The sequence below is a fragment of the Magallana gigas genome, chromosome 2, assembly GCF_963853765.1.
Source record: "Magallana gigas chromosome 2, xbMagGiga1.1, whole genome shotgun sequence".
Classification (NCBI taxonomy): Eukaryota; Metazoa; Mollusca; class Bivalvia; order Ostreida; family Ostreidae; genus Magallana; species Magallana gigas.
The window spans coordinates 55,956,902-55,976,924 of record NC_088854.1 but is presented as its reverse complement, the minus strand read 5'-3'; the positions used below and the strand labels follow the sequence as shown (position 1 = coordinate 55,976,924).

Genomic DNA, 20,023 nt, shown 5'->3' with positions numbered 1-20,023 from the left:
TGGTATTTTTTTTTTAAGTTTTGGGTTTACTAGTAATTGAGTCCGTTTTAACAAACTGTGTAAAAATTATAACCTATATGTGAATATATGTTGTAAAAACCTTATTACAAAATGAACAAACGCATTGCACAATATTATACAAGTTTGTGTTGATTTTGCGTTATGTTTTATTCAAGATGAAAATAAAAGAGGTGGAGTTTCGTTTATGAAACTTGGGGATAAAATACTTTCTTAGTCAGTACAATAATGGATTCGAGGATATCAAAATCCATACATTTGACAAAGTCCTTCGGATTCAATGTTCTGCTCCGTCGCTCTTTCGACAGGGCGTGGAGGAAGACAAGATGCAACCAGCCGCGTGACCTTGGCGGAGTAATTGGAGTTTTCCAATCCCTCTGGTAAAGATGTAAAAGTTTTTGTCCTCTACCCCCCGTCTCTGTAGGATTTGAGGTGTATTGAAGGTGGGAGACAATGGATGACTTGACGGTTAGAAAGGGGATCTTATGAAAGTCACTCATCTTGGAGGGGACAACATCCCAGTATGCCACACTACAGTCGATCAGGCGATACATGTAGAATTCGTTAGGTGATAAATGTTTTAAATGTACCACCAGGAAAATTTATGAAATTGATCGGGTCTTCATACCGCAGTGTATACCAAAAAAAATATAGTAGGCTGGCAAGTCTGTGAGGTTTATAAACCTTATCAAAATATTTGTCTAATTTCCACTTCTTTCCAGTAAATTATCAAAAACTGGAACAGACCCACATACGTGTTAACAAAAGATGCAGACGTTGGGGTTTTTTTTTTGGGGGGGGGGGTGTTGTTGTTGTTTTTTTATCCAAAAGTCTATAAAAATTGCATTTAGGTCAGAGTCAATAACAATGGTAGATGTCTATAATTGAGAATTTCAATGGTTAATTAGCACGGCATGATCTAATGTTCCATGAGACAAATGCAATTTATATTGGGATGAGCCGTGAAAATTGAATCCGTCAGATGTCATTTATCTTTGCCATTATTCTGCGCCCGGGTGCATCAGTTACAGATCTGATTAAGATATCTCTGTTTACTGGACAGTTCAAATATTTGGACGATGTTAATTTAACTTCTATACCACCAACATCTACGAGGAAGACAATAATAACGATTTTCAGTTTCTATTTCCTGAAACACCAAGGACGGCTGTTCGCCAATACCTGTCCTTATTATTTGAATTAGATTCAGATATTGTCCTGCACGTGACAAAATTATAAACACCCACCCCCCCCCCCCCCCCCTTCTTCCTCCGCCCGCCCTCCATTGCTTCTTTTGATGCTAGAACTTCACGGATTTTTTTTCAGCAACACGCAATGAAGACGAAACAACTGACTAACTATCAAACTACAAAGGCCTTTTTCGCGATCTAATTACCCACTGTCTGACCAAACAGGCGCATCCGACACATGGTCAAGCAGAGAAGCAATTTAGTCCCCCATGTCACGACGCCCTGCATTCACACAATGTCCCTCTAAATGTGATGGGGAGGGACCCAAACTGGTCCAATCTTAATTAAAGGTGTCCACCAGAGACACATTTAATCTCCATCTCGTTTATACATGGTGCCCTACAGAATAAAATAAAACAAATCGACACTTTATGATTTTTTCTTTAATATATATTTAATTCTTGACAATAATATGAAATGCAATTCATGAAAACTGTTTCCACAGATTCAAACCTTTTGGGGGGAGAAAAATTCGGGGTTTTTTTTCTTGTATAAATCAGACGGACTCGTTTGCTAGTGGTCTAATTGTCGCACGCTTGGTGTGGGCAATGACGACATGATAGCTCACATCTTTGACAGGATGGTCAACAATTCAACCGTCTTTTTAGATTTGATTTGTCAAGTTAGAAACTGTTATTTAGTGAAGAAAAATTCTGTAAATTCTAGTATTCGCCTATATCTTTAAACAGAGTTCTTCTAACAGTCTAAAAATGGTCAAGACCATGGCGTTTCGAATCCTGTGTTTCAATTTTAACCACATCGTGATTTTATTGAGCTTTAGTAGCAAACACTGCCTCCCTGACACAAGCGATGATAAGCAGTGTGGAGATTCTTTTCGGTAATTAAGCCCATCGTTGTCTTAAAGGAGGCTGGGTATTAAATAAAATACCCATCAAATCTACTAAAAAATTGAAAATATAATTTATTTTAGCTTTAAACTATTACCGGCATTTCGCATAGAAAAATTAAATATTTTTCAGCTTTATATTTTTTCAATATTTCCCTTCATCTTCGTACAGAGCTTATAATTGAAGTTTAAAAATGACCACGACCCTCCAGTCCTTTAAGGGGGTTTTGTGTGAGGGAATTGGGTATCTTTGTTAGGCAGGGTGGCTGATCTTCCAGAATTACCTTAATTTTCACCCCTGTACATATCTATCATACATATACCGGAGTTTCTATATAAGGTTCCTGTTAAATCAGCTAGTGATTGCCTTACATTACTGTGTTTGATGGTCTCGAGTTGCTACTTGTCCCGTACACAATACAGGCCCCACTAAGGGGAGGGGGGGGGGGCTTTTAGAAGTTGCATTCAAAATCTTGTTTGTACAGTAAAATAATTTAATTCATATCATTCTTCAATATTTATTATTCAAATAACCATCACATATCTGACTTTCTGGTGTAATTGTTTCTGCATGTACAGAACATCTCTTTTTTTTAAAGCCAGCGAGCGGGGACGGACGTGTCCTGTCCGATGGTTCGACGTCTGCCGTGTTTTATGTATTTGGCTGGGGGTAGCAGACGTCCGCATTAGTACGTGTCCTAACATTATCTACCGCCACCTGGTTCTCATGGTAATTATCGGATGTCTGGGAAATGGTCCTCTACCGAGCTCCAGCAAACAAACAAACTGTGGATTATTGCACAACCTGTTATGTCCAATCTTTTGTCCGGTATACACCGTCAGCAAAATAGTCAGTGCTGGTCCAAGGGGGGAACCTGCTCCAGTGCGTCAAGTATTTTGTCGTGTTTTCACTCCTTCGTTTAAATACAAAAATTAATGCGCCGTGGATCGAGTATTAGCTTTCCAGACTTGTTACGTCATTCCGATAAAGGTAGATTTCTTTAGTCCGTGATCACGGGTAGGTCAAACTGGCGAGTGATCCAATGTTATGCAACATCCGAACAAAAGATCTGATTGCCTCAACCGATTCTCAGTCTGGAAATTGTTGCATAAACCATATCAACAACTTCTTTAGGGAATACATATACAATATCACATGCTCAGCACGAGGCCAAAGTCCAACATGGAGGTAAAAAAAGCTAGGAATAAGTTTCGTCTTCCTAGAAGTTTTTTTTATTGAGGGTGCAACAACAATTAAAAATATATTCTTGTGTACTGCCTCACAATCCCTTTTTGTACAGTTATTACTTGACTAATCAGACTATGACATACATTGTGTCTAATTAACCTATGTGTTCATTAATGTAAAATTTGTCGCACATCTCGGTGATGTAACGTGATGCACACTTGTCTTGTCATTTATGACGTAGACTAACTCTATTCACGTGTGGCAATGTTTATAACATACATATTAAAAGCAAATGACCTATAACCCAGGCGCGGTTACTGGCTAAAATCTCGTGTCCTTCGATGGCCTTAGTACAGATGGAACATTCCATTCACAAACCGAAGGGGGTTCGGGTTTTAATTAGTTAAAGTATTCCCAACAGTTTTATATTCATATGAAAATACTAAGAAATATACAATTTGTATGATTATACTTTGATTAAAAAGTATCAGAAAAGTAAAGTATAGGAGCCAAATTCCATTTAATTGGCAATCTCCTTGTTATTCCCGACATCGGTCAAGCCGACCTTACCTCTACGATCCGATCATAACACTGACCAGGCTATGTGGTGATGGAATGAGGACATGAAGGAAAGGGGCGGCAGGTCGAACAACTACAAATAACGCATACATGTATATCGGTAAATTACCTTTGTACTTATTTCATTTTTGTGACAAAATCATTTCAAAATTCTTTTTTCTGTCAATTGATATTGCATAGGTATTTTCTATCAGCAATGCCAGGGAACATTAACTGACCTACAACCCCCTTCTCCTTTATTGGACGCGGCCATCATTGAACCACTGGGGCGTTACATCACATCGGCTAGTCAAATTGTACAGTTGTTGACCATGTCGTAGACCCTGAAGTGTGAGGTGCCTGGTAAACAAGGATATGTGCTAGTACCCACCACCCTCGCCTGTTACGGTCGTGGCAAACTCTTTGTAATTCGTGTTTTAATCGGTTTTCCTGTGACGAACCTTCGATCGATGAGAACGGCCCTTGAGCTGGTCAGTTTTGGATATTCTGATATCTTTCATCGGTGTAAACAACCACGATCTTGAATCTTCACCTTGGACGGACTGTGTGTTTTTAGAATGGACATTCGTTTGGGTTGTGACAAAAATGAGTTTGTTGACGGAATGAATCGAGGATACATGCCATACTTTCCGCCTGCCATGATCCAACATTCGCAGACATCATCGTTCGTTTTACCGGAGTACAAGCAAGTGTTACCACAGAGATCCTCTCAGAGGGAGGAAAGTAGCAATGAAGATGGGACAGCTCACTACTCCGGTCTTTCTGCTATGTCCAAACCCAGTCCGGAAAACTCCATGCCCTCCCCATCCAGCGCGACGTCATCTTCATCGCCGGCGTCGTCACAAGCCTCGTCTGACGCCGGGGGTAGTGACGGTGCCGGGGGGAATAAGAGAAAAGGTAACTATCTACCTCACAATCTGTAGAAATAAAAGTAAAATCGTTTCATGAAATAACCTTTACAGAAGTTCTATGAAGATTAACAAAGGTTAGCGTCGTTTGCCCTTGTTCAAAAGAGACAACGAAAACAATTGTCATATCCTTCATCAACCAGATAACAATCTCAATGATAACAATGGAGAGATTATTGATAGATCATGCTGCAAAATTTGCAGAATAAACAAAATAATGTAATGAAAATTATAATTCTATTTGATTTTTTATCATTTCTCCCTTTATTACACACTTTTTTAAAGTTAAAATAAACCTTTTTGAATTTATTTTGTATGCTAGGTTGTATGTAAGTTTTAAATATAAAGCAAGTTATGATTGGTGTTTGTTTTGGTAGCTGATACAATATTGTCTGATGTTTCTATTGCATTTAATAGAAATCAATTAAGACTCATTAAACATATATTTTATATGATAACTTTATTCAGGACCTTCCTGCACTGTAATTAGTGCAGGGTACTTCCAGGAAATTTAAAAATCGTCCATTTAATTTATAAAGAATGAATTGATATGTACAATTTATGAGCTATGAATTTATTATAAAAGTATTTTTTAAAGATCAGACCTGGGTAAATAAATCGAAAAAAAAGATCGAAATGACGATTTTCATTCATTTGGTACATTGATTTCTGTGCCTATTTTCCCTTGGTAAATATGGCACACATCCAATAATATAGATGTACTAAATATGTAATGTTGAAAATGATTCAATTTGCACAGTTTTACTCTATAGTTTAAAAAAAAAATATTATGAAAATAATTACAGAAAACATCAATCAATAGTGCGTAGATGGTTATAAGCAAATTATGTTTGCTATTTTTCAAATGAATCATTTAATGGTTCCAGTTTTTAGTAATTAACAAAATTCGGACTTGGATCACCAGTCGAGTGTACTCCTTTAATAAACTGTTTGAGTAAAATTAAAAGTTTTAAATCACCCGATTTCTGGATAAATAAATTACCTTTAGGATGGAGACCCTGGGGTCTTAAGTATATTGGTATTTCACTAATTTTCATTCTCGTGTTCTACCCACTCTGGTATACTAGTACATGTTTCGATGTGAAAGAATGGGTATGCTGAGACTTTAACCGGGCTTCGTCTGAACAAGATTTGCACTAAATGTTCGTTATCTCGGAAATGGAAAAAAACTTTTTTTTGTTTTCTGAGTTTACCTGGTTTGGTTGGAACATATTTAATTGTTATGTAGGGTACCAAAAGATTCGACAAAAAATGTTTTGCAATCTCTTCTTTTGGGGGTTTGAATTACTGTTTGTCTGGCTTTTGAATGATTTGATCATGTTTATCCTCTGTTCAAACCAATAAACGCGCACGGCATTTGAATATTGTATTTTTTCCTTCTTCAAGTCATCGCATTTCCCTTTAAATCATAATAAAGGCTTTATTAATTAATATACAGAAAATAATGACAGATACAAAATGCGCAAAGTTGGAAATTTAAAAGATTTAGTGTGTGCTCAAATGTGAAACAAAATGGAGTTTTAAACAGAAAAATAATTTCGAGGACGATTTAACTTTTATGATGTACACGTAGTAGCAGAATTCAAGGGGGAACCATTCACCCCATCGATATAGACTAATTAGTGTAAGTAACGTAACTCCTGATCTATATATTACGTAATTCAACATGTTCATGGTCGCGACGGTACGGTATATTGGACTTTGACACCAGTGGTGTAAAATCGATCCGGAATTCAATAGGACTCCCACAATGCCTGGGACTTAAAACAAACAAGAAAATCCTTGAATATGTGATATTATTATGTTACTTTACAGTTTAAATATTCCGCAAATGAAGCTTCATTTATCGTATTGAATATTGTTACTGCATAAAATCTATTATCTCGTGCCATTCCCAGCTTCAGCATATATTTTTTCTTCCCTAAAAACATACGACAGCGAAGCATGATGGCGTCTGGGAGCCGACGTAAGCTTGTTCAATGTATTGTCCAAAGCAAGCCCGCGAGCGGCCAACCTACCAGGTGTGCACTTAATTAAGGTCATCGAAACAGTCGATTGTCTAGCCAGCGTGTTTACATTATGTATCAAGTTATATACCTATCTTTTGTGAGCCGGTGTCACGGGCCCGGAGAAAGGTCAACACTTGTGTGTGTGACAGGCAAATTTTTTGTTGCCTAGGAACAACCTTATATTAACGCACCTGCCGCGCTAATCAAAAAATGGAAATATTGGAAGAAGAATCATATTCACATTAAAACAACACTGTTCTTTTCATTATTTTAATTTCTGGGGTTTTTTTTAAATTAAGATTAAAACGATATGCAATGCATTAGTTTTATCCTATAAAAAAAAGGATCTGCAACGCTCAAGGAACGGAACAGTTGGGGAAGTCCGCGTGAAAGTAGCTGACAGCACAGCAAACATTTTTTCCCATTTTATTTTTATTGAATTAAAAAAATGACAATAGAGTAGGACGGAAAAAATGAATCACTGACGGGTCAGTTTGACTTCTAGAGAACCAATTGAAAAGCGTCTTTCATCTTTTGTCAGCAGTTGGAGATCCGGCTGAGGTCAGGATGCCCAAGCGTTCCAAAGAGTCAGACAGCTGTAGCTCAGAAAATCGGCCATAAAATATATCTTTCTGATCACTATTGCCAAGACCAACTAAGTTCAGGGCTAGCCCTGAAATAAATAGCTGGAGATCATAGAAGCTTGCCTTTTGACATGTTAAAGTATAAAAAGATAATAACGCTCCAAAGCGCCGACCAAGAGAATCAGAGAAGGGGCAAGGAAAAGACCTCGGACAAGCACCATTAAACATGCAAATTGAATGTTTTTGTATTTTATTTTTGGATTTTAACCGAGGCAAACGCGAACATAAAGGAAAAGTTTAAAGCAGAGATAATTTATGTTATAAAGATTTATGAAGGATCCCTTTTTTGAGAGATTGCCAAAGTGTTAGAGACACCAAGGTATTGGTCAAATGAAGACCAACGTGAACTTGGCAAAATGTTGTGGCCCAACTTGAACTTGTAATGAAACGATACCCTGTATACACAACTGAGTCCCTAAATATTACAAAGACATACGGAATTTTAAAAGCATACGAGAATTCTTGCCAAACAAAACTTAACGACCTTTAAAATTTATGAATCAACTATATGCACAAGCATATAGATACGATTTATTTAAAACTCATAATTTGTTTTCAGAATTGCATTTGTCGATGTAATCCTATTACAACTCAACTATCCTGTAATAAATGAGCTGTAATAAATTACCCTAAATTTAGCCCTTAAAGTTCATCTCGGTTTTGCGAGATTATAAATTTTGTACTGGTGCCTTCTACTACTGTACTAGTAACAGACTATTCACAAAAATACCTTAAAGGTCGAAATTCTTTCGTCTAATACTTTAGAATTTGACAAAAATTTCCTTCTTAGATTATTTACCGTTTTAAAAAGGTTTATAGAATGGACCACCTTACAAAGGTTTGTGAAATGGGAAGACAGCGGCTTACAAATGATTTTGGTGTTGTTTTGACGTCTAGATAAGAGCTCGACCACGAATACAGGAAAATTGAGTAACCCACGTAGAATTATCTTAAAACAAACACCCTAATTCTTCCTCAATGTGGTAGAATGACCTAGGTTTTCGAAATATGAATCGTAAATCTATCGTTTTCCAGATTTCACGGGCGAACTTTTCTGATTTAGAGAACATAAAAGTTAGTTTATGTTATAATCAGTGTTTGCTATAATTGATGACTCCGCACACCGACAATAAATCTGTTGTCGCGTCAATAAAAGCCACCGTTAGTTTCAGAAAAGTTGCATAAGGTGGCACTGTGCAAGAAGTTTAAAGATAAGAAGTGCAGAGATCTTCGTCAACGTTTGGCAGCGAAGAATAAGGGATAAGGGGTGCCGATGGACGAAGCATTGTGTTGAGTACGAAATGCAATTAGGATAGAATCGAACCGAGGGGAGAGCCAATTTAAATTCTGAATGGGTCGAACTGTCTATGGAGGAGAGATGTCGGTCTTAATTGATGGTTTGCCGTCCATGCCAAAAACATTATCGTTTTTTTTAGCATAAGAGTACACATGAGTATCAGTTTGCGTTTGTTTATTCTTAAGCCAGATGGTTTATCAGATCACGCACTAGTAATATATATAGTAGAGAATTTAAAATATATTGCAGTTATGCATTAGAACATAACTCATTTACCTTTACGCATGCTCTTGAATTACAACAAAAGTTTTCTTCAAGAAATTGAGTGAATTTCTTGGATTTTTTTTTTTTTTTTTTTTTTTTTTTTTTTTAGCTTTCTGTAAAATATAACTTCTCTACTTGAAATAGTTAATTGTGAAATACAAACGATAAAAAAGTCCATCCCATCAACCCGTCAATGAATAGAACATGCGAATTTCATCAGTCATTGGAAATCATGTACTGGCGGTTCTACATAAAAAATGACCTAGACAGGACAAGCCGGATTTCTCATTTCATTTATCATACTGAACGCGCCGGACTGCATTTAAATATTCACGCATCAGATAAGTTAAGTCCGCGGGCTAACAGGTTGACGATGTATAAAAATGTATATGAAAAACAAGAACGCGCACAAGGGCTTTCCACCGAAATAGAATTAAATAGCAGCCTTGGTTTGTATTTTATGTACAAAGCTGACCCAAGGGATACCGAAGCTTTTTTGTATAATGATATGTAAAGAAAAATGGACTTCATTTACATAGGGACCCCGTAGCTTCAAGAGAGCCTCTCAGTATTTACATACCTATATACCCTCCATGTAGCCATATGTCGCTATGTTTGTTGATTCTATACCTTTCTTGCTTTATTGCAAACGCACAGCTACTGTACCAAAGTCAACAGTAAAACCACCTGTCCAATCCATCTCCCGATCTAGTTAGTTCCTACGTGAATATTCTTAATCTCAAGAAATAAGACAGCAATGTATCTTCGAGTTGTGTGCAAAAATGATAGACTGAAGTTCACCAGCGTAAAACCGTGGTTTAATCTACTATCCTCATGACCAATGATGATTTGATATCTTTCGAGGTAAACAGTTGGAAACCACATCTCAAGAAATATTCTATGAGATTTTTAAACCCACTTAGGAGATCGTTATTTTTCTTCATCGTCTAAAGAAGATGGATAGGTTTGTTGATTTGGATGTATGCAAATAACAATGTGCAAACCCCAATGAACTCGACTCAGATACGATGTGCATAAAACATTGCATGGATAATTCCAATCTACTTAAACCGACGCAGCACAAATCCATTTTTTCTCAATAAACTTCGACCGGTATACTGTGCTTAACACAGGAATGTAGAAATAAGTTTTACTGAACCAGAGAGACCTTGCACTGGGCTTGTTGCTTGTGTTAATAACGATACATCTTCAAGGGATATATTACTTTTGGACACTTTCTATATTAAGACCTACGAAAGAATTCAATACATATGTTCAATCCGGGGGGGGGGGCGCTAAAATTTTTACATAAAACTGCTTGATTTAAATTTGAGCATATTTTATAAAATCCATGTTTGGTGGTCATTCATACGTTTGGTTCAGATATGGATGACGTCAAAAAGCCCCCACCCATAACACATCAACAACGCTTCACTGGTGGCCGCAATGTAACTATTAAATTATTTATATATATATTTATTAGTTAAAATATGTATTAAAAAAAAAAAAAAAAGAAGGATTAAGAACGTTCCATGCACCAACCATCTCTTCTGAATCGAATAGAGATACCCCTACATTCCATTTGGTCTTACATGCCTCTATGAGTTTTGAGTCAAATGTCTCATAAATGATGGCACACACGTTTCAGGGTGAAAACACACCATATTTACCGCAGACGTGCAAGGTTTTCCTAATAATTACACACAGCAGAACACCTGCTGTTCTTTTGATATACATGTCTGTATACAGCATACCTTCTCACTTATATCGGATCCCCAGCCCTCGAACACAAAAGTTGCAGTCCAAAAAACAAGTTGCAAGGAGCGAAAATGTGCACAAAGTAGAAACTAGATAAGTACCAAGACTCCAATTCAATACATGAAAGATGTGATATTTAAGTACCAGGATTCCAATTCATATGATTCTTAAATTCCGTTTAAAAGATCTAAATACATTCATATGTGAAGATAAACTCCCAAAAAATGCGTTTAACAGTTTAATTAACTCTTACAAGCAGTAAGATATACCCAAAAGTTCCTTAATGGTCGGTCTCCGGTCATAGACCTTCTGAACTTGGATTGACCCAGTCTGTGGATTTCGATGTTTTTATTTACGGAATTCTTGTCATATTTAAAACTACTGTAAAAACTCTTATTTTACACTTATTTATTTTAATAACAAATCTATATTTCTTTGCAAACTACACGCATGTACAGATTTTCATCTAAAACCAAAGCAGCTGATCGTGTAAACATTAGGGTCAACGCTATATCCTAATGAACTTACAATTAAGACTGTGATCCATTGGCACCTTCTGAATGGTTCAGTAAAAATTAGAAACTTTACATAAATGAAAGATATATGAACTGCTCTTACCATGAGGACGATCCTCGTCGGCTACATTCCCTTTCAATGACAATTACGTAGTGTTACGTATAACACACGACATCCCGCCATGCGCCATTTTGATTGTCGAGTTCATTGCCCTTCGATGCACTCTCCTCAAAAGTTTGTAGCCCTATTGATTTCTATGGACAGCCGCTAGTGCTAACAAAAAATGTTTTACATTAGCTTTTTAAATAGTGTTTTGGGTTGAACAACAAATTTTTTAAAAAGACAGGTTATAAGACACTTTTCTGAGAGAAGAGTGTCTCCAGTATGTGAACATGTAAAATCAACAAATATTTATCATAGTTTTAATGCATGTAAACAAATAAAAAAAAGATTGTTACATATCAGTGTTGAAAAAGAGGAAAAATGCATGCATGTTGATACAAAGAAAACATGCATTTAACGTTGTTTTTTGTCAAGTAAAAATTGTTCCCATCGCAATTGTCTGAAACAAGGGGCAGAAAAAAAAACAATTGAAAAAAAATGATAAAGGTGTGTTCTTTAGATGAGCCTGGTATTTATTTACAGAAGTTGTTCTAAAGAAACCTTTAGATATCGTGAAAAATTAGATGAATGGTGTTTTGATTTTGTAACGAATGTGTTTATTCAGAATCTTTTTATTTTCCAGGAACGCCGTACATCCCGAGTTATATGGACCTGACCAATGGACCAGAACCTTGTGTTGTGTGTGGCGACGCCGCCACTGGCTACCACTATCGCTGTATGACCTGCGAAGGTTGCAAGGTAGGTCAAGGTCGCATTAAGTGGCAGAAAGGGAGTCAATTTTGAGCGTTACATTTATGAGACATAATTTATATATAGTGGGACACATGTCACCAACCGGTGATTATAGTAGAATCTCGCAACTAACTAGCATTGGTCTTGGCACCAAGTGTTAAACTGGAGGGTATTTTATTGTAAATAGGAAACACCGTGTGCATTTGGCCTTATGGATTTGACAGTAAAACCAAAACAAGTTTAGAATACTGCTATTGACTTTAAAAGGAAATACAAATTGAAAAACAATGTAGGGTTGAACGATGATTATGTGCCATTTTTAGGCGACGAAGATCGAACAGTCTGCTCTTGGTAAAACAAATTAAACAAAATCAAAAACATAATAAAATATTTTAGCTTCTTTGTTGTTGTTTTTTTTTTTTTTTTTTACAAACTATGGTGTTTTTACATACATTCATGTACATGTATATGGCTATCGAGTACAAGTGTATTTGTGAGTGCACAGTTACTCTATCACTCATGACGCTATTGAAATATCTGTCCTTATATATTTATGTCGTTTTTTATGCTGGTCTGAACAGAAGGAAGACGGATTCTGTGTTTTAGTCCAATTGACTCCATTAATATCACCTGTCGCTTGTTGTAGTCGAAGCTAGGGGAAGATAGCTCCGCGAATATCAAAACGAGGTGGTCGGGATGTCAAGCGTCAAATCCCTTCGTCATTATGTATTTTACCTCATAAATTAAAATACTCTATACCTCTGTAGATTTAAGATTTTGAGATTGCTGTTGGCTTTTTCTTCATAACTATGATTTTTTTTCAGGGATTTTTCCGCCGCACTATACAGAAAAACCTCCAGTACCATTGCAAGTGGAACAAAATGTGTTCGATCGATAAGAATTCTCGTAACCAGTGCCAAGAGTGTAGATTTAGAAAATGCTTAAATGTTGGCATGGCAACGGATCGTAAGTACTAAATTCACGAATTATTGCACCTGCCGCCTGCATTTAATCAGGAGCTGGCAGTTTACTGGGCATCCTCTCGGTCTACATGCTGGGATTTCTGATCCAAACTTGATCCATTAATGTCAGTCACCTAGGAACAAAATAGATTTCCTTCACTGTGACCAGTGCGATACTCGCATTAATGTTATTTACTTGTAGTTTTAGTTTTTTGTGTACATCTAAAGAATGAAAATGGGAACAGAGTATGATTAGATTATAAATAATCAAGGACATATCTTCAAACAAATACTTTTACCCTGCAATGGTCTCCATAAAAATATACATTGATATTATTCCAAATCAGGACCAGTTTTGAGCATACAAAATACATCATTATAAACGGCTGTTGTATAAAACTTGAAATTTAATGGCGCTTGACCTGTAACTTACTCAACAGTATACACAGTTTGATAAAGAGATAGGTAGTGTGGTATTTTTGCATAGTCCAGCAAATTCTATCGATCGAGCGTCCAATGTCCTAAAAATAAGGTCGCCGGTCGATAGTAACTAGGCAACCAGTGCACTATTAGGTAAAACCGGCTCTTTTTATCGCTGGTATTTTCCATATGCCAATTCAATATGTCCCATTTATCACGTTAGTGACCACAAACCTTGACACCTTTTAAACTGGACCGATTAAAACATAGATAAATGGTAAATTGTGCATTTTCTCTTTAACTAAGATTAAGTGAAACAATGCTCGAGGACAGTTGATACTGAGTGTCATCTGGCGAAAATCACCAGTTTTAACTATAAAGCTTCGTATACGATTCTATCGTTCTAGCAATTCAACGCATATCGAGTGTAAGGTCAGGAAAAGACAATAAATTGGTCATCTGGTCGGTTCTTTACTGGTGAATAATGCAAATCCCCTGAATATACGCGTAAAGCGGTCGTTTTAACCCCGATTGAGGTCACAGCTCTTATCGACAAGTTGATTTAAGGTCAGTCACATGACCAGAGAGCAAATACAGAGATATAAATACATTACATACTGCGTGCATTACAGGGCTAGGTCATCTTGACCGATCATCCGGGTTCTTGGTGCTCTCGGAGGAGGCAGTACTCCCACGTATTGAGATCAATGTCCCGGCGGTAATGTCATTTGTGACCACCAATAGACTGTTTAAAGCTAATAGCACGACGGGTTAAGAAAGTCGATCAAATTGGGTCTTCAAAGTAAGGCCACATGAACAGCATGTAGACTGAGATATCTAAGTCATATTCTTTGGTGTTTTGAGATTGAAAAAAATATGTATACATGTTTATTTGATTTCATTGTGATGATGTACTTATACTAGTGACCATTATGTTGTAGTTGTATTAAATGAGAAGCAAAGGAAAGCTAAGAGAAAACTGATAGAAGAAAATAGAGAAAAACGAAAACAAGACAACGTTAAAGTTAAACCGAAACCTACTGAGGCATGTAACCATGACAGCCTGACAGAAACCGACAAAACAATCATAACGGAAGTGACGTCAGCGTATGAACAGACTGCTGTCAAAGTGCCACTCAAAGAACCCGTTGTAAGTAGGAAATCGTCAACGCTTCCTAATATATTGATATACACAATGTAAGAAATAATGGAAATTTTCTAGAATCACTTTAAAAACTGTATCATATATGTAGTTTAGATATGAATAAAGTTTTATAAAAAGTAAACTGTTGCCATCGGGACACTTACACAAAATAATATTTGATGTTGTTCAGTTTGCTGTTCTCAAAATTTCAAGCATTTCTTACGGTTGTGCTTTACTTTATACAGAGCCAGGAAGACTTAATTTCCTCCGACCCCGAAGCTTGGCAGCAGTTGGCAGAAGCCATGACACCCTCTATTGTAAAGGTTGTGGAGTTTGCCAAAAACGTACCGGGATTTATCCAAGTAAGACCCCTCAGTCGTTGGTGTTATCAATATTCAGTAGTCAAAAAGACTTTAAAGACTTAATTTGCAGCACATTTACCTTCGCATTTTCTATTTCATTTTCAATCCTTAAAAATTGTGAATGTACAACAGCTTATTTTTAAGACAATTTTATGTATTGTGTTTATGGCAAGAAAAAGAAGCTTGTTTATAGTTCTATCAGATTTGGAGCCTTTATCGATCTGTACCGACAGATTATGTCCTGCCAAAACAGTGGTATTTTTCCTCAGCATTGCAGACTTTGAAAAACAACTTCACCTTTTCACATACAAATTTGAATACACTTATCGTTACAATATAGACTTATCAACATGAAGGCAATTTTTAATTGGTTTTCTCACAAGAATTCCTCCATTTTTAAAAATCAAATTTAGAAGGTGTACAGATATAATTATCAAGCTGTTCTTGCCACCTATCGGATTTCGTTTCATCCATTAAAAAAAATTTAAAATTTGATTAAGGGAAAATGAAAATGTGTAAAATGTAAAATGATGTCCGCAATGAAACACGAAGCATAATCAATTTCGAAATTTTGATGGCATTTATGAATAGCAGTGCTGGGATTGCGACCTCACAGTATAAACTGGTTTAAGGTTTCAACGATCCCCTTGAACAATTTTTGCAAGGACTTTTATATGGTCTTTCCATCGAACAGAAAACACAGCCTCTAATGTAAAAAGGGATAATATTTCCATTATTCATTTCGTGGGACCATACGGCGGCCAACGTTAACAAAGGCACCTGTAATGTGATATTACTTAGCATATAGTATGTCTTGACCTCAATAACATATTGGACCGCTTAGGTCGAAACTGCTTAATGCCCGTACATATTCTGTTACAAAAACGTGTCGGCACGTGGAATGATAAACGGTCTTGAAAACGAAAAATCTATATGACATTGACCCCCATAGATAAAAATGACTCCACAGTAGTTTATATCTCCTAGTTTACATCTTTTGATTAAAAAAAATACCAATATGAAATGTGTTTGTGGTCATAAACTTCTGATTTCCTCTGAACTACTTTTTTATGAGCAATGGCAAGACAGTCTTGTCAGACAGCAGCCATTTTCAGCTCTCTGACCGATATAAATACATCGTTGAAAAAAAATTGATACAAATATGCTTGTTACTAAAGTTGAAAAAAAAAATTAATGCTTAGAATACTGAATATCAAGTTATTGATCCGATTAAAGGGATGCTGGTTTTGATTTAAAAATTGTACAAACAGCTAATGCATCAAATTTTTTAATCAAAGTTTATAACAAGGTTCGTACGTCATGTTTTTTTGCCATCAGAAACTGATAAGAGAAACCACCAACCCCTAGGAAAAGCCCTACACATTTTAAATAGGACTCGTACAGTAGATTGCAACCCAACCCCTATGTATTCATGTATAAGTGCATTCTTAACACCATATTAAACCATACTTCAAACCATATATCCGTTGTTTACAGAAACGTTTTCATGAAACAAAAAGGTTAAATGATTTTAATTGTTTTTATAGTTGTTCGTGGACGACCAAATCCTGTTGCTGAAGTCTTGTTGCATGGAGATCATGTGTCTGCGAGCAGCCTGCCGGTACGACCCAGAAAAGGAGACCATCACTATGCATAATGGCGTCTGTCTACACAAATCACAGCTCAAATCTGAGGGACTGGGCCTTCTTGTCGAACCAATATTTGAGTTCGCTGTTGGTTTGTCCAAACTCAAGTTGGACAAAACAGAACTTGCGTTGCTTGCAGCTGTGTTGTTGATGCAATCAGGTATATATTGCATCTCTCTCCTTCTATCTCTCTCTCCGTTGTTATTTTTTTAAATGAAAAATTTAACAAATAATTTAAAAATCACTCGTTCATACTTTTTAGATCGCTCAGGGTTAAAGGAACCGGAAGCTGTGGAGAAACTCCAGGATTCAATTCTCGGAGCGTTTAAGCGTTACATAGCAACCAAGCGCCCGCACCAGCCCGTACACTGGGCAAAGATTCTGATGAAAGTGACAGACCTCCGTACTATCAGCACCCGCCATGCCGAGCGTGTTTTGTGTATCCGGCTTGATCACCAAGGTGATATTCCTCCGCAGCTCCTGGACTTGTTTAACGAGGGACAGACATATTATAGCTGAAGTCAGGGATTGTGGACATAATATTTATATAGCTAGAGATACTGTTTTACGGTTCACAGGTGCTGTATATAAATGTGTATAGTATTATTCAATGCTGTAAGCAACTCGCATGCTATGACAGAAATCCTTAAGGCGTATTAGCAAGTTTTGTCTCTACAGTTACTTGGTAATGGCGCTGTGATTGTAGTGAGTGTAGCTTTTCCGTGTCTACTGCTGCCATAGGTTGTACCGTCATTGGGAAATTGCACGCTATATAATTCTGGATATCTCCTCGATGCAAGAGGGCATAATAATTGTAATTAAAGTGAATAGAACTGCTGATCAATGAGGGGGTGGGTGGGCGGGGTAACATTATGCAGTTTCAAGAATGATCTTTCATAAAGGTTTTTTATTGTAACCTTAAGACTGAATTCTTATTTTAGTGCAAGCAGTAAGTAGTGTCTATTAGTTAGTGCTAATATTCCCAGAATGTAAATAAGGAAAAAGTAGACAGCCCCATGTGCAGAAACTGACCGAGTGTGTACAGAGAAATACGGGTTTTGTGTTGTTGATCAATGTTTCCCCTTAGATATTACCTCAAGCTGATTTGGTATCATTTGTTGTACACTGTTTTATATTGTATACTGATTGTTTTCCCTCAATACACTTGCTTAGCTTAGGGTCGGTGTATGTTGCTAAGCCTTGTTATGTTGATCCTGTCAATCCCTATTATTTTGTGAAATCGTGCAAGTTGTAAGTTGTAAACCGGAAGTTGTATAAGTTCCTGAATATAGACGCACGCATCAACAAATACAATTTTTGTATAGTATCCCGGTTTTCACTCATTGATGTCAAATATAAATCCCGGCGTAGTTGTTCTCTATACCTCACTACCTCATTGTTTTGGTATTTTTTAAAGAGAAAGTATTGAATCAGTGATTACTTTGTTTTTCAGGAATTTCGATAACTTGTGATTTTTTGTGATTTTGAAGAATTTAGAAGAATCTTTTTAGTTATCGTTATCAAAATTATGAATTGTATGTAATTCACAATTCCATTACACTGTTTTTACAGAAATTAATGCTTGATCGTTTTATGATATGTAAAGCTGTTGATGTATTTATTCACAAAAACCGGTGGAACCTGTTCTTCTCGCAGGCTTTTAGTAGATTCCTCAGGTTTGATCACGTGTTAGGAGCAAGCACTGCCTTCGTCTCTGGGTTTTCAATGGTAAACTGCTGTTGAATGAAATTTGCTTATGTATGGCCTCGAAATCTTTTGTTTATGAATTAATATTATTTTTATCTTACGAACAATAAATATGTAAATTGATGACTTGAGTTTTTTCTCCTTTTTTGTATTTTTCAATTTTTGTAATGTTTCAGATTTTGATATTTAGAAAAAACATACTTTTAGTTCTACCAAGCATATCTTCCTGTGACTAACCAGAAAGCTTAAACTTGTAAGTACATTGTAACGAGTTACGAGTACATGTCAAAGTTCAACCTGGTCCGTTGTGGTATCTACATCCAAACCATGATTTTAAATTTGCAGTTACTGTAGTGTAGAGTCATTTGGTTCATTGACATGATAATTTATATATATCGTTGTACCTCCAGAAATAGATACTTATGAAAGTAAGAAGGAGGCGGGTTGGGTACACATTCATCTTTTTATTCAAATTTCATAAAAGAAACAGTTATTTTCCCTCTATTAACCAATTATGTCATTTTCATATCCCCCACACACGAACTATTCCTATTTTCTTCGTAATTCAGTGCATGGGTTGCATCTTTGAAGTACAAACTCAATAAAGATGATGATCAAAATGATTTCTCTATAGTTCCTGTAATATTTTAGGTCACATGAGTCGGACCCCATAGCACATGGAAAAATATTTTGTTGGTATATATAGTTTGACTTTGATGTCTGCATCCTGTCCTATGTTATTACTTCGCATTTCGCGGTTGACACGGATAGAAGACAATAAATGCAGCCTTCCATTTATGATTTTCTACATTATATATCGTAGATGCAAATGGTACTTATTACAAATGTACGCTGTTTTTCATTCACAAGCAAAAATAGTTGAAATTTACTTAATTAAGTGATGTACCCCGGTGTGTAATTTAAAGTAAGATACATTTGGTTACTATTATACTTTATTAACGTAAACTTCAACGTTAAAACTAGTGTCAGTATATGTTCAGTTAGCACCAAGGTAAAGTAATATATGTGTATCTAAAACCTTTTTTAGCCCACAAAACACTTAACCTCCTCCAAGAGTCAATTAACTTAAAATAAACACCCCTCCCCAAAACAATAATTTGTTAATGCGTTTTTCAGTTTAATTTCTCCAAAGTTTGTAAAATTTAAAGGGTCAATGAGCACGACTCTCAGTATTTTTAGTTCTTCAAATTTTAGGTTTTGCATCACAAGGAATTATGTTTTCCCATAGGTGACTGAAATCATCATTCATCACGTAGGTCATTTGATCATGCGTCCTCCAAAGCTGACAAAGTAACTACAACTTAAACAGAATACCATTCCTTATTATCGCTCTTCCTAAGTAAAACGTACATGCACAAAAGAACTAATTACATTAGTGGTCAAAATCGGCCCTGTTTTGAAAATGGGTTTTGGATACTACAATTCTTCATTGAAATGGCCCAAATTAATTTGCTGCTCATATATAATTTAAAAAGGGTTTCCAATGTTTTTATATATGAATAAAAATGCCAAATATCTTAATGTAGAATTTTGACTATATACAGGGCCTCTAAACAGTAACTGGTGGATTTGGTTCTTTTACAAAAGTCATCAGTCACATTAACAG

General features: G+C 36.2%; 1 protein-coding gene and 1 long non-coding RNA gene across 2 annotated transcripts; one reads left to right on the top strand and one right to left on the bottom strand.

Annotated features, from left to right (window-relative positions):
- Positions 1–1,636: 1,636 nt before the first annotated feature.
- On the bottom strand, positions 1,637–12,036 carry LOC109620142 (uncharacterized). The gene is made up of 2 exons (XR_002200830.3): positions 11,403–12,036; positions 1,637–4,800 (listed from the first exon to the last, which is right to left on the bottom strand). It is a non-coding gene; the product is annotated as an uncharacterized lncRNA (long non-coding RNA).
- Positions 3,530–18,519, top strand: LOC105339441 (thyroid hormone receptor beta-A). Its single transcript, XM_011444998.4, has 7 exons — positions 3,530–4,780; positions 12,046–12,161; positions 12,980–13,121; positions 14,479–14,687; positions 14,927–15,043; positions 16,591–16,849; positions 16,952–18,519. Exons 1-7 carry the CDS (start codon positions 4,441–4,443, stop codon positions 17,206–17,208), a joined length of 1,440 nt encoding a protein of 479 aa, XP_011443300.3. The 5' UTR covers positions 3,530–4,440; the 3' UTR covers positions 17,209–18,519.
- The last annotated feature ends 1,504 nt before the right edge of the window (positions 18,520–20,023 follow it).